This window comes from Hydra vulgaris, chromosome 01, assembly GCF_038396675.1.
Source record: "Hydra vulgaris chromosome 01, alternate assembly HydraT2T_AEP".
Lineage (NCBI taxonomy): Eukaryota > Metazoa > Cnidaria > Hydrozoa > Anthoathecata > Hydridae > Hydra > Hydra vulgaris.
Window position 1 is genome coordinate 54,815,001 of NC_088920.1, and position 12,874 is coordinate 54,827,874.

Here is a 12,874-nt window from a genome sequence, read left to right on the forward strand (position 1 = left end):
TATACAACAATAAAAATAAAAAAAACACATCATAAACTAAAAAAATTTTGTACTAATAATTATTGCAATTTTTCAAAAAACGACTAATGTACTTCCGCATTTTTTATTTGTTTTAATGTTTAAACAGCATTAAAATGTCGCCTAATTGTTGATGCCGCTTAAATGTTTAAAAAAAGTGTGAATATATATATATATATATATATATATATATATATATATATATATATATATATATATATATTGACTTTACTAAAGCCTTTGACATGGTACCTTATGAGCGATTATTAATCTAAACTAAAGTCATGTGGAATATCAAATGTTATATGCAACTGGATTAGTGACTTTTTAACTAATCGACACCAAAGAATGATACAAGGCAATGAAGTATCAAACTGGGAATCGATAACAAGCAGTGTTCCCTAAGGATTGGTAATTTCTCCAATCTTATTAATTTTATATATCAACAATTTACCAGAGATTTTAAAACACTCTAAGCTATTTGCAGATGACACCAAGTTAATCAGGAAAGTAGCTAGCTCTGAGAATTGTCCATTGCTTCAGAATAAAATCAACCAAGCCTGTGAATGATCAGAGATCTGGCAATTACAATTTAATAGTGAAAAATGTTGTATTATGCACTTTAGAAAAAATAACCTCTGCTATATTTATAAACTAGGTGACAAAATATTAGCAGTCTCTGATACCGAAAAAGATTTTGGAATTACAATGTCATCAAATCTCAAATGGAAAAGTCACATAACCAAGGCTTGTGATGAAGAAAATCGTCCAGTGTGTTATATAGCGCTTGTAAAATTAGAATATGTTTTCATCAAGCGTGATTATGTGCGCTCGAGATAACGTCGGCGAGAGCGATCATGAAAATTGCTGAAGGTAATGTTCATAAAAAGCTATTTATTTTTTATAACGTTTTTTATTTGTTACTTTTTGTTATTTGTTATTCTTTCGTCAAAAAATGTTTGAATTAGTATCACACTCATAAAACTACTTCAACGAAGTTGATTTTTAACAAAGTTTTTTTTTCTCCAAACTTCTTGTATATTGTCAGATCGCGATTTTATTTTTAACTATTTATGATATAAAAACGTAATATCAAACAAAAACGCAACTTCTTATTGATTTAGTATTGAAGTATAATTTAGTGACTTAGTTTTGTTTCGTTGTTTTGATATATGGATTTTAAAATGTTACGCTGTAAACTTAATTAACGGTTAATGGTTTTTATATTTCTTGATAATTTTTATTCAAATCAATTTAATTTTTTTCGAAAATTTCTTTTTTAAATTACGATTTTTTTATCTTAAAAAAATAACAAGAATAATTTGAAAATCTTCTTTTTTAAAAACTATTCATTATAAGTTAAATAACAGATTTTCCCCTCAACTGTTGTCAACGGTGTTTTCTTTTCTAATAGAATGTCTTTAATAAAAAATCTTTTTTAAATATTTTATGAAAATAAAAAAATAATCCCGAACTATTGGACGAGCGTTATTTTATACGCTCGTTATAAGCTGAACGATGGTTGTTTATCGCGCCTAGAGCATTTGAAAATACCATTTACGGACGGGTTTTACGAGCGGAGCGCGATCACTTTATCACAAGCCCTGCATAACTAACTATACATCAAAAACTTATTCAATGCTTGGAATGTTGAAAAAAATATTTCATTACATCAACAAAAAAATGTTTAGATACTATACGTAACATTTATAAGACCCCATCTTGAATTTGCAATACAAGCATGATGCCAATACATTAAAAGTGATATTATTGCACTTCAAAAATTTCAACGCTATGCCACTAAATGGATACCCCAGATTTGAAAACAAAGTTATGAAATAAGAATTAAAATACTTGGCTTATGTATACTTAAGTATACATAAGCCAAGTTGTGCTTAAGTATACTTAAGCACACTGGAAAAAAGACATAAAAGAGGCGACTTAATTCAAATTAGGGATTGTAATACCGGTTATCGGATAAATACCTAAATTCGGTTCAAGTTTTTTACCGGCAAATTTTTGTAATTTAAAATCAAGCTTTTTGCTATGTAAGGATTGTTTTAATTCCTAATTGCTGAATATTTTTAAAGAGCGTACTATAAATATTAAACAAATTATTTATTTTCTTGTCAATAGGTTAAAAATTAAAAATATAAGTGTAAAGCATTCTTTTGTTTGAGATTAACGCTTGAGTAAACTTAACAACTATAATTAAACAACATTTGAAATAGATGTTGGCTTGTTTTGCAAACTTTTTATCGTTAAAGAAAATTATTTTTTTAAATTTCATTTTAAAAATTGTTAATTAAATGGTTAATTAATTTGTTAATTTAAGACCTTTTAATGGATAAAAGTTCAATTTGGAATTACTATAATCGTACAGAAACGAGAAATTTAGCCACATGAATTAAAACAGCAGGTGGAAGTACTAGTGGTTTACATGCCCATCAAAAGAATCAACATAAAATTAATGTGTTAAAAAAAATATAGAAGAAAGTGCAAAAGAATCGACAGTTGCAATAGCATCGAAAATTACTTCTTTTATCAAAAAAAGAGAATATTATTCATGGAAACGACTGAAATTTTTGGAATCTTAGATTGACTCGGATTCATGGATCTGCACCTGCTGAGGTATGCCCAGAACTAATTGAAAAGAAGCTTAAAGAGTTTAATATAGCTTTGTCAAATATTGTGTGCATAACATCAGACGGAGCTGCCGTTAACAAGAGAACGGTAAAGTTACTTAATAAAAACCATCAGTTATGTACATGGCCTACAATTGGCAACCATAAAAGGAATTATATTAGTAATATTAATATATTGCTTAATGTTGATTCTGATTATTCGGAAATGGAACTTGAAAAATTTGAAGTAGACCACGAAGATATCGACACTACTTAAGTTGTTCTACAAAACGCAGAGCTAAATTCTTTAATTACAAAAATTCGGAAAGTTGTAAAACTTTTTAGAAAATCACCATCCAAAAATGATAAACTACTGCAAAAATACGTTAAAGAAACTGTCGGAAAAGAACTTTCTTTAATTTCAGACTGTAAAGCTAGATGGAGTAGTTTATTAAGCATGCTGGAAAGATTTTTAAAGCTTAAAGATGCTGTTCGAAAAAGTATGATAGATTTAAAAATTGACATTGATTTTAATGAAAGTGAAGTAAAATTACTTTCAAATATAATATCAAGCTTGCAACCTATTAGGTTGGACGTTGAAACACTCTGTACTGAAAAGGTTAATTTATATGTAGCCAATCTTACATAAATATTTATGTTAGACAAGTTAAGTAACCAAAACACATTTTAAAGTATTGCACTAAAAAATGAATTAATATGTTGTATTAAAGAAAGAAGAATGATGTTTTCAGGCATGTTACACTATATAACAGACCCTAATGTTATTATTTCTGTTAAAGACAATTATGGCTATTTTAATATCAGCAGTAAAGCCATAATTATTAAAACTATTGTTGATATTGTAGAAAATATTTTGTACAATAATGTGGAATCTGGTGAGAGTATTCAAAGACTCCTCAATGAATCAGATTCGGATTTAAATAACGACCTCATTACTGTTAAACCAAATGCTGATCTCTCTATGAAAGAAAAGCATCATATTTTTCTTTAAAAACAAACGGACAAGAATAAAGGAATAACTGTTTTAGAAGAAACACAAAACATCTAAAAGAAGTTATAAAAAAAAAGTTGGAGTACTTTGGACAAGAAAATATACAAGGGAAGTACATTCAAATAGTTTTTGATTATTTGATAACCATTCACCCAACAAGTGTTAAACCTGATAGAGTATTTTCAGGACTAATTTGTACTAAAATTAGATCTCAATTAGGAGACAAGGCATCGGATAGTTTAAGCCTTCTACGAAGCTACTTTTTGAAAAATGATATTTAATAAAAATGGTACTATAAAAATTGCATTGATTTATTGATATATAAAGTTTATTGGTAAATTATTGATTTACTGGTATTACAATTTTCATTTACCGAATTACCGGTAAATCAAAAAGTCTGTAAATTTACAAACCCTAATTCAAATGTACAAACTATTTAAAAAAATTAATATTGTAGAACTAGATTGTAATATTTTTGCCTCACATCAGCCCAACACAAGGGACCATAACTTCAAAATCAGAAGAGAAATAGTTAAAAACTGCAAAATTCCTCATCAATTTTTAACTAATAGAGTTTCATCAATGTGGAACAAACTACAAGATTTTATCATCAAAAGTGAAAGCTTGAACTTATTCAAAACTCACATTGATAAATATCTAGAGCTATATGATTTGTAATTTATAATTTAATTTATTTATCTAGAATAATTACACAATGTATATGCTGTCAAAGTGAAATTAATTACTAATTATTTCATTCATAGTTTTCGAACTACTACAGCTTTCTATTATATATATATATATATATATATATATATTCTATATAAATATATATATATATATAATATATATATATATATATATATATATATGTATATATATATAATATATATATATATATAATATATATATTTATATATAATATTTATTTATATAATATATATATATATATATATATATATATATATATATATATATATATATATATATATATATATATATATATATATATGTAGAGTTCCACGCGGTTATTAAAACAAATCTCGTTTTAAAAAATAAAAATAATGAATTTTTTTTTCCATTACTATAAGTATATAGTCTTAATTGATAAAAAAAAATAATTAAAGAAAAAAAAAAAAATTGAACAAGCTATTTATAGATTTTAAAGTAAACGGAAAAAGTATAATTTCATTTAAGAAAAAGTGTTTAACTTTCATTATTTTTTTTAAATCTTGTAGTGATCCAAAATTTTTCCAATTAGTTTTAAATTGGTCGGCTGCAAAGCTGGTTTAATATGTTAAAGCACTAACATTTAATTTTTAGTTATTTCACGCGATATAAGCAAAATAGTTTCTTACACAATCATGATGCGTAGCTGACCGCTGGGAAGGAAAAGTTGTCTTTTTTCATCATTTTAAATTTTTTTTTTAAATCCTTGTCGATTATTTACGTCAACTAATTAGCCATATTAAGGTTTTGCAATAATTAAAAAAAATTGGCATCAAATAGTTAAAAAAAAACCACTCAACTTCCTGTTGCGTAGCTGACTGCCAAAACTAACTATTTTCAGTGACAACGCAACATCACAATTTAAAAATAAATATATTTTGGCATCAATGAAAATTTTAGAAAAAAAGCATACAATTAAAATGCACTGGCATTTTTTTGCTGCAATGCATGGAAAAGGAGTTGTGGATGGAATTGGAGCCACTGTAAAACGTGTTGCCAGAAAAAATGTTTTAACTGAAAAATATATAATTTCTAGTGCTAGCGATTTGGCAGCTGCAACAAACAATTTAAAAATTACCGTTATATTACTGACTGATAAAGAAAAGCTAGAGATAAACAACTCTCTTGGTTTGAGCACCTTTTTTAAGAAAACAAAAAAAATTAAAGAATTGCATAAATGCCATTACTTTCAGATTTTAGACGGTAACGTTGTAGGTGAGCAGCTTTCGCCAAATATTGCATAATATCAAAGCGATAGAAGCGTCTAGACATTTAGCAGTGATCAAGTAATTTAAAAATCACCTTAAAAAGCTGTAAAAATTTCTTAATAAAAGCCATAAATAAATATTAGATTTGTTTTGCGTAGCTGATTGTTGCGTAGCTGACTGCATGATTTCTTAAAACGTTTTTTTTTTACCTGTTATTGTTATTCTATTGAAAGTCTTACTTATTTTTTTCAATACTTTTCAAGTTTTCTTGGGGTGACTTTTTTTGCGCAACTAAGCTCGGAAGGTTTATTCAGTTTATCCCTAATACATTTCGATCAACAATAACAGCTTACACGTTTAAAGAACTTCTAGTTGTTGCTTTTTAAATTATTTTAGTTGTTAAATTATTGTCCAAATACTTGATGCTTTTAAAGCTCTGAAGATCAAAGTTCCAAAGTAAATGCAAGTAAAATGAATGTATTTATATACATCTTTGAGTTAAAAACGTTTATATAATAAGGTTGTGAACAGATAAAAATATCAAGAGTACATTTAAAAGGAAATTGTATTACCTACCCCCTAGCCCCATTATTTAAAAAAGTGAGAGTACTGAAGCTTCTAAAGCCCCCTCCCCCTTTTCCACCCCGGGGTCCAGGTTTCTTTTAATGTAAAATTATCTTTATAAACTTTATAAATAAATTTTATTGTTTCTAAATACAAGCTATAAATATAGTTTTAGATTTGTTTTGGGTTTTAATTTGAATTATAATAAAAATTCGCATGTTGCGTGGCTGATTGTTGCGTAGCTGACCGCATAGTTTTTTTAAAACTTTTTATTTGACGTGTAATTAATATTATATTAAAAATTTTTTATAAATATAACTTCTACTAAAAATTTTTTATAAATATAACTATAAGAAAAAAACGTTTTTTATAAAAAAATAAATTATAGATTCGGAGAAAAAATAATTCAAACTTTAAATTAAAAAAAACAAGCTTTTTTGCGCGTTGCGTAGCTGACCGCTGTCTTTTATTTCTATTTTACTCAAATTGACTTCTTATCCTTTTTTTTTGTGAATAATAATAAAAAAGGATAATTTGAGTGTAAACGTAAAAAAAAATTAAAAATTATAATATAATGAGTCAGTTAAATTTTTAAAAACATGTTGCGCTCGTTGCGTAGCTGACCAAAGAACTCTACATATATATATATATATATATATATATATATATATATATATATATATATATATATATATATATATATATATATATATAAATAGACAAACACACACACGTATATATGCACACACAAATACAATAAATACAATAATATTAAAAAATAACCTTTAAAAAATTACAATCAAGCTGACTTGCAACTGCCTTTGCTAACAATGTCTTACCAGTTCCTATAAATTAATGTAAAAAAAATGAAAAAATAACAATTCAATAAAAATTAATATTTACTAAAATTAATGTCTTACTTTTAGTAAATATAAATAAAAATTTTTATAATTTTATAAATCAATGCCATTTAATTTCATTTATTAACTAAAGTTTAAAAGTAAATAAATCTAAAAAAAATTAAATAACTTTAGATTAACTAAAGATACTAAACAAAAAAAAAAGAATATAAAACTAAAAATGTAACAATCAAAATAAAACAAACACAATCAAAGATGAACAAGCTGCGGCTACAAAGTAGGCAATGTATATTTGCTCTTGCATATTGGTTTAAAAGTCTGCAATATTCTGTTTATTTGTATAGCTAATAAATTATGAGTATTATAAGTAATATATGATCACATCAGTATGCCACTTTATAGATATAGATAAAGAAAATTCTGTGTTCTTTCTATTATAACAAAACATCATTTGGTGTAAACATTTTTAATTAAAAATGTAAACTGATGGCAAGCTATTTCCTATTTTTTTCTATTAAAAAGTTTAATAATAAAATTAGTAAAAATCAGTTTTTATAGCTGTTATAGTTTTCATAGTAAATATTTTATATGTAATTTAAATATATATTTATACATTTACTTTTCATTTAGTGGGATGATCTATTTTCTAATAATGATTATGATGATAATGAAGATGATAATGATGATGATGAAAATAACCATCAATTATAGTTCAATGTACAAATGACTACTTCAAACAATTAAAAATACATTTTACAACTAGTTTTATGTGGGTTCATTTTCAGTACAAGTCCAATGTTTGAAGTACAACTGAATGACAACTTTTGTGACATGGCACTAATTTTAAAATGAAAAGGTGTTTGATGTCATGAACCCGAGAATTCTTTTAGTGAGATGATAGTACAACTGTTAGTAGTCACTAGGATATAAATTGCAAAATCCAGTTATGCCATCCTCAACAGAAAATCCAATTTTAATTTTCGCATAAGAGCACATGAAAAAATATATATATATATATAAAACTAGTGATGCAAAACTTTAATTTTTAAAACTTTTACTTTCAACCATTATATCATTATTGCAGGAGAGTATTGAATAAAGGTCTGTTATAGAATAGAATCAATATATTTTAAAAGAAAAAAATTTATTTTCAAATTTTGCATAAAATAAATAGGGGATATAAAAAAGTTAGTATCAGTCGCTTTTAGTTAACTCTACAACATAACAGAAATGCTTTTTAATAACTTTCTTCAATTCTGACATGGTTAAGCTTTTTAATTCCTATACTTATTATATCTTTTTATGAACATTCTAGCAAAATAATGTAAATGTTATTAAGTTTTTAGCTGTCAAATTATTTACACGTTTTTGCATTCTGTCTTCATGATATGGGTGTTTGATTAGCCTCTTGCAACTTTGGTGCCCCCAAGAAGATTTAACAATCTTGTCACAGAACACCACTGAAGACCATTTAACTAGGAATTTCACACTTCCTTATATGCACATAAAAAAGATCTTTAGTTGTCAGTTGTGGTACTTCATTAAAAAGACTCTAGGCTATTAAAGAAGAACCTTGAAAACAATTCAAAGAAATAATGCATTTTCACGTAAAACAATAACTTAAATAAATGAAACTAAAACTTTAAATGTCTAACTAAAATGTTACCTAGAAGATCTGGAATTAAGAATTTTGAGCTTTTTGTTTTAAGCCTCCTAAGATCACAAATGTTAGACTCATTAAAGTCAATTATTTGCTTTAAAATTTGTTCAACATTTTCATTCATGAAGCTAGATAACAAAAATCTGCTAATGTGGAGACACAAGTAGCAAACTTCCTGTTCTTCTCGTGGTTTTTGATATGACTTTGCATTATCTGCATTTGTTCTGAAAGTTCATTACAAATCAGATTTTCTCCTGCAGTGTTTTTCATATTTTTACAATATTGAAGGGATGATCACAGCCTGTCACATCCACAAAATTAATATACAAGATAAAATTTTATTTTTTAATTACCTGGAGGTCCATAAAGAAGACATCCTTTAGGTGGAGTAATTCCAACTCTTTGAAACAGCTCAGGGTTTATCAGTGGCAACTCAATAACCTTGAGAAAAATAATATCAAAAATGGAAAACTTTTTAACTTAAATTACATTAATTTTATCATATTTTCAAACCTCTCTAAGTTCTCTTATTTGTTCTGACAAGCCTCCTATCATACCATATGATATATTTCCTGGATCTTCATGAGACATATTGTATACAAGAGGATCAACTTCACGAGGCAACATTCTAAATAATATAAAACAAAATAAAAATACTACAAAAACAAAAAATAAAGATAAAACTTTTTTATTCAAAAAAAAAAAAAAAATTATTCATAGTAATAAAAAGCTAATCATAATTTTTCATACTGCTATATAGTTTTTAACAATATGAAACAAAATTCTTAGTTTCAATTTATGTAATTTTTATTTATATAAAAAAATGGTAAACTTGAGTAATACCTCATTATTGTTAAAGTAGTCATGTCAAGAGCCACTCTTGATCCTTGGCGTAACTTCGCTTTATCAATGCCCCTGCGTATTCCAACTACATATCTTGGACCATTTGTTGCTTTAACAATATATTTTTCATCAGTCAATTGTTTAAGAATTTCGCCAACAATTTGACCTACGCTTTGCAAAGCTTTTAAATTGTTTTCGGATTTGTCATAATCTGATGCAAGCTCTTTTAACTGTTCTCGAACTAAATATTACCAACATTAGCTATTATTAAAAACAGTATTGACACTTTTAAAACTTTATCATAACATATTTGTACTATAATTAGGTTAAATATTTTCTACATAAACTTTGATTACAATTATTACCACCTAATTTATTATCAAACTTAAATTACAATTTGAAGCTGCCATTTTTAATTTACATAAAACCTGACCTTATAATTACAACTTTGAAAAATTGTAATTTTAGGTGCCCAAAATTAGTTTTCTAAAATGTTATTTTTTAAATTTAAAAAAATGTGCATTACCATGCTTCAATCTGGCTTCTACTTCTCTGTGTTCAGTCAACTTTTTGCGATAATCTTGAAGAACTTTTTCTCTACTGTTTGAATCAATAGTCATATTTGTATCTTGAAATAATTAATAACTAAAAAATAAAATGTCTAAAAATTGAACAAAGTTTTAAACTTTATAAACTATGACCTCAAATTGATATTATGTCTTGATAAGATTTGAGTTATTTACAACTTTAATTGCCTTGTCATTTCAAATTTAAAAGCATCAAAATGTTCAAAGTACTAAATATTTTAAATATTTCTACGTATTAACATAATTGAATATAAACAAAGTATTGGATTTAGTTAAAATTATTGTCAATATAATTGCCTTTAAAGATACGCTTAATTTAGTTAACTTTAAAAAGTGAGAAAAAAAACACAATATTTTTAATGAACATTATCTTTAAACAAACAAGAGCAACAACACCAAATTAACAATAAAAGGCAGAAAATACAATATCTAATACTAAAGATTTTATCAGTTAATCTCTTGATTGTAAAAACAAAGTTCTGTAAAAATCTGTGAAAATAATAAAATAGTAGAACTAAATTTCACTTCATAATTATTCATTAAAAAGAAAGCAATCGTAATATGATTTTTCTAAAATGTAAGATCTAATTTCCTCAAGCATAAACATTACTTTTTCGCTTGATGAATATAAACAATATGTTGTTTCGTCAAAAACTGAACTATAACTTTCCTCCTCAAAACCTAAACCTTTAAATAACATTATACTTTCCAAATTACCAGTACCAATTTTTACTATAAACTTTTTTATATTTAAATTATTTGTTGCAAAAAATATCATTATTTTAATGGCCTCTTTTCCTAGTCCTTTTCCACGGTATTGAGCCTCTGCAACCATCACCTCTAGTTCAGCTTCATGTACATCTGATTCTAAATTAAGAAACAAATTTACATCACCAGCCAAAGAAGATAACTCTATTTCTCTGCTTATTGGTAAAACAAGATTATTAACTGACTGAAAATTTAATGCTGCTTTATTTATAAGAATAAATGTACATTTATCGTCATCATTCAACCATTTTTCTTGCATTTCAAACTCTTCTTTCAGTGTTAAAGGTTCTGAGGCTGTTTTTTCAAGTAACTCTGAAGACTTCATCCAATCATGATATTTCATAACATGATGTTTTTTGTACGGAACCAAAACAACAACCTTTCCAATAAGCATCAAATTTGCATTTAATCTCATCTTAATAATATCAATAATAGTCGAAAAAATAGAAGAAATTCACAATTATCATGCTAAAATGTAATGATTTCGAATTGTTATTTTAGAAAAGTTTATAAAATAATATTTAAAAAAATTAATTATAGATTTTACGTATTCGACTAACATTTTATCTAGTTGACAGAAATAGTTATATTTCTATAAACTAATACAAATAAGCATTTACATTACAATAGCTTAAGTAGCAGTGTTTTGAATTTCAAATACTTTAATACTAACTTTAAAAGTTGACTTCAAACGTTAACTTTACGCTGGCAATATAAGAAGCCCAATTATCTTGAACAACGGAATATAAATAATATCCGTACTACTTTTTTTTTCACCTCTGCTATGTTGAGAAATAGCGTTTTTTTTTTTTTTGCTTTTTTTTATATTTTGCACACTATTTCAATAACATTTCAGTAAAAATACCATGCACGACTTAATTTAGATAGTGTACTTTTTTTTAAATTTTGCTAAGTTCCTTTGATATTCAAACATTTATTCAATTCTAAGTAGAACCCAAAACGTAATTGTGGAAAGTTCTGATATTGTCAATAGAATTATTTGTTGTTAATGTCGGTAAGAAAATGGTCAAGAATAAACAATCACAAAGCAAAAATCTAAAATTTATTTAGCATAGATGCAGGAACGTAAAATCTGGGGATAAGGTAGTCTTGAAACCAGTAACATGGTTATTAGATCCGATGCACCCCCCCCTTCTCCCCCCCCCCCATGTTTTCTAAAATTTTTATGAAAATACGCTACTTTTGAGACATATGTTACTTTTGAATAACTTTTTTTTGATAATATTTGGGGTTTATTCCAAATGCTAAAGATTTGAACCCAAATATCTTTACAACTTGACGTGATGGTGAAAAATGAGCTGCATATTTGTAATCAAAATGAGATATGCTCTACGAAAAACAAATTGCTTGCTCGGCACCAGAAAAAAAAATTATTTTTGTTGGCCTGTGTTATTAAAAAAGTTGTTGAGACAAAATTTTAGGTGTCCATATTGATAAAAAATCCTACATGGAAAAACCACATTCCTGACTTGCGCGGTAAAATCTTAGATTAAGATTAGATAGTTTATACAAAACAAGTGTTTTTATGTTTTTCTAACTAACGTAACTTAATACAATTATATTACTTGTTAATTCATCGCTATATTTATTATACAAACGTTACTTGGGCTAGTACTATCAAAACTAAATTTAAACCATTCTATCGGTAACAGAAGTACGTAGCACGCCTTATAAATTTCGAGGACCGTTTTGCTTTCGCCAAGCCTCTTTTAAATGAAATACAAACTCTCGATATAAACGAGCTAGATATTAATGATATCCTTTGTTTTATGTATAAATGTAAAATCCACTTATTTTCCGTTTCTTTTCATAACCTGTACTTGCAACGAGATAGAAATAAATATATTTTATGGAATGATAGTTTAATTTGACATAATATATTTATTACATTAATAATATATATATATATATATAAATATATATATATATATATATATATATATATATATATATATATATATATATATATATATATATATA

General features: G+C 26.0%; 2 protein-coding genes across 2 annotated transcripts in view; both read right to left on the bottom strand.

Moving 5' to 3' along the window:
* The window catches only part of LOC100210600 (26S proteasome regulatory subunit 10B), a 24,732-nt gene extending 14,554 nt beyond the window's left edge, over positions 1-10,178 (bottom strand). Inside the window, exons 1-5 of the mRNA XM_065788677.1 lie at positions 10,045-10,178; positions 9,519-9,759; positions 9,189-9,303; positions 9,029-9,116; positions 6,939-7,000 (exon numbers count right to left, since the gene is read on the bottom strand). Coding sequence (XP_065644749.1) covers positions 6,939-7,000; positions 9,029-9,116; positions 9,189-9,303; positions 9,519-9,759; positions 10,045-10,138 — 600 coding nt within the window. The 5' untranslated portion in view covers positions 10,139-10,178. The remainder of the gene's footprint in view (positions 1-6,938; positions 7,001-9,028; positions 9,117-9,188; positions 9,304-9,518; positions 9,760-10,044) is intronic.
* Positions 10,179-10,458: 280 nt separating this feature from the next.
* Positions 10,459-11,593, bottom strand: LOC100205319 (N-acetyltransferase 9-like protein). The gene is made up of 2 exons (XM_065788678.1): positions 11,547-11,593; positions 10,459-11,341 (listed from the first exon to the last, which is right to left on the bottom strand). The coding sequence occupies exon 2, from the start codon at positions 11,286-11,288 to the stop codon at positions 10,638-10,640; it is 651 nt and encodes a 216-aa protein (XP_065644750.1). The 5' UTR covers positions 11,289-11,341; positions 11,547-11,593; the 3' UTR covers positions 10,459-10,637.
* Positions 11,594-12,874: the final 1,281 nt, after the last annotated feature.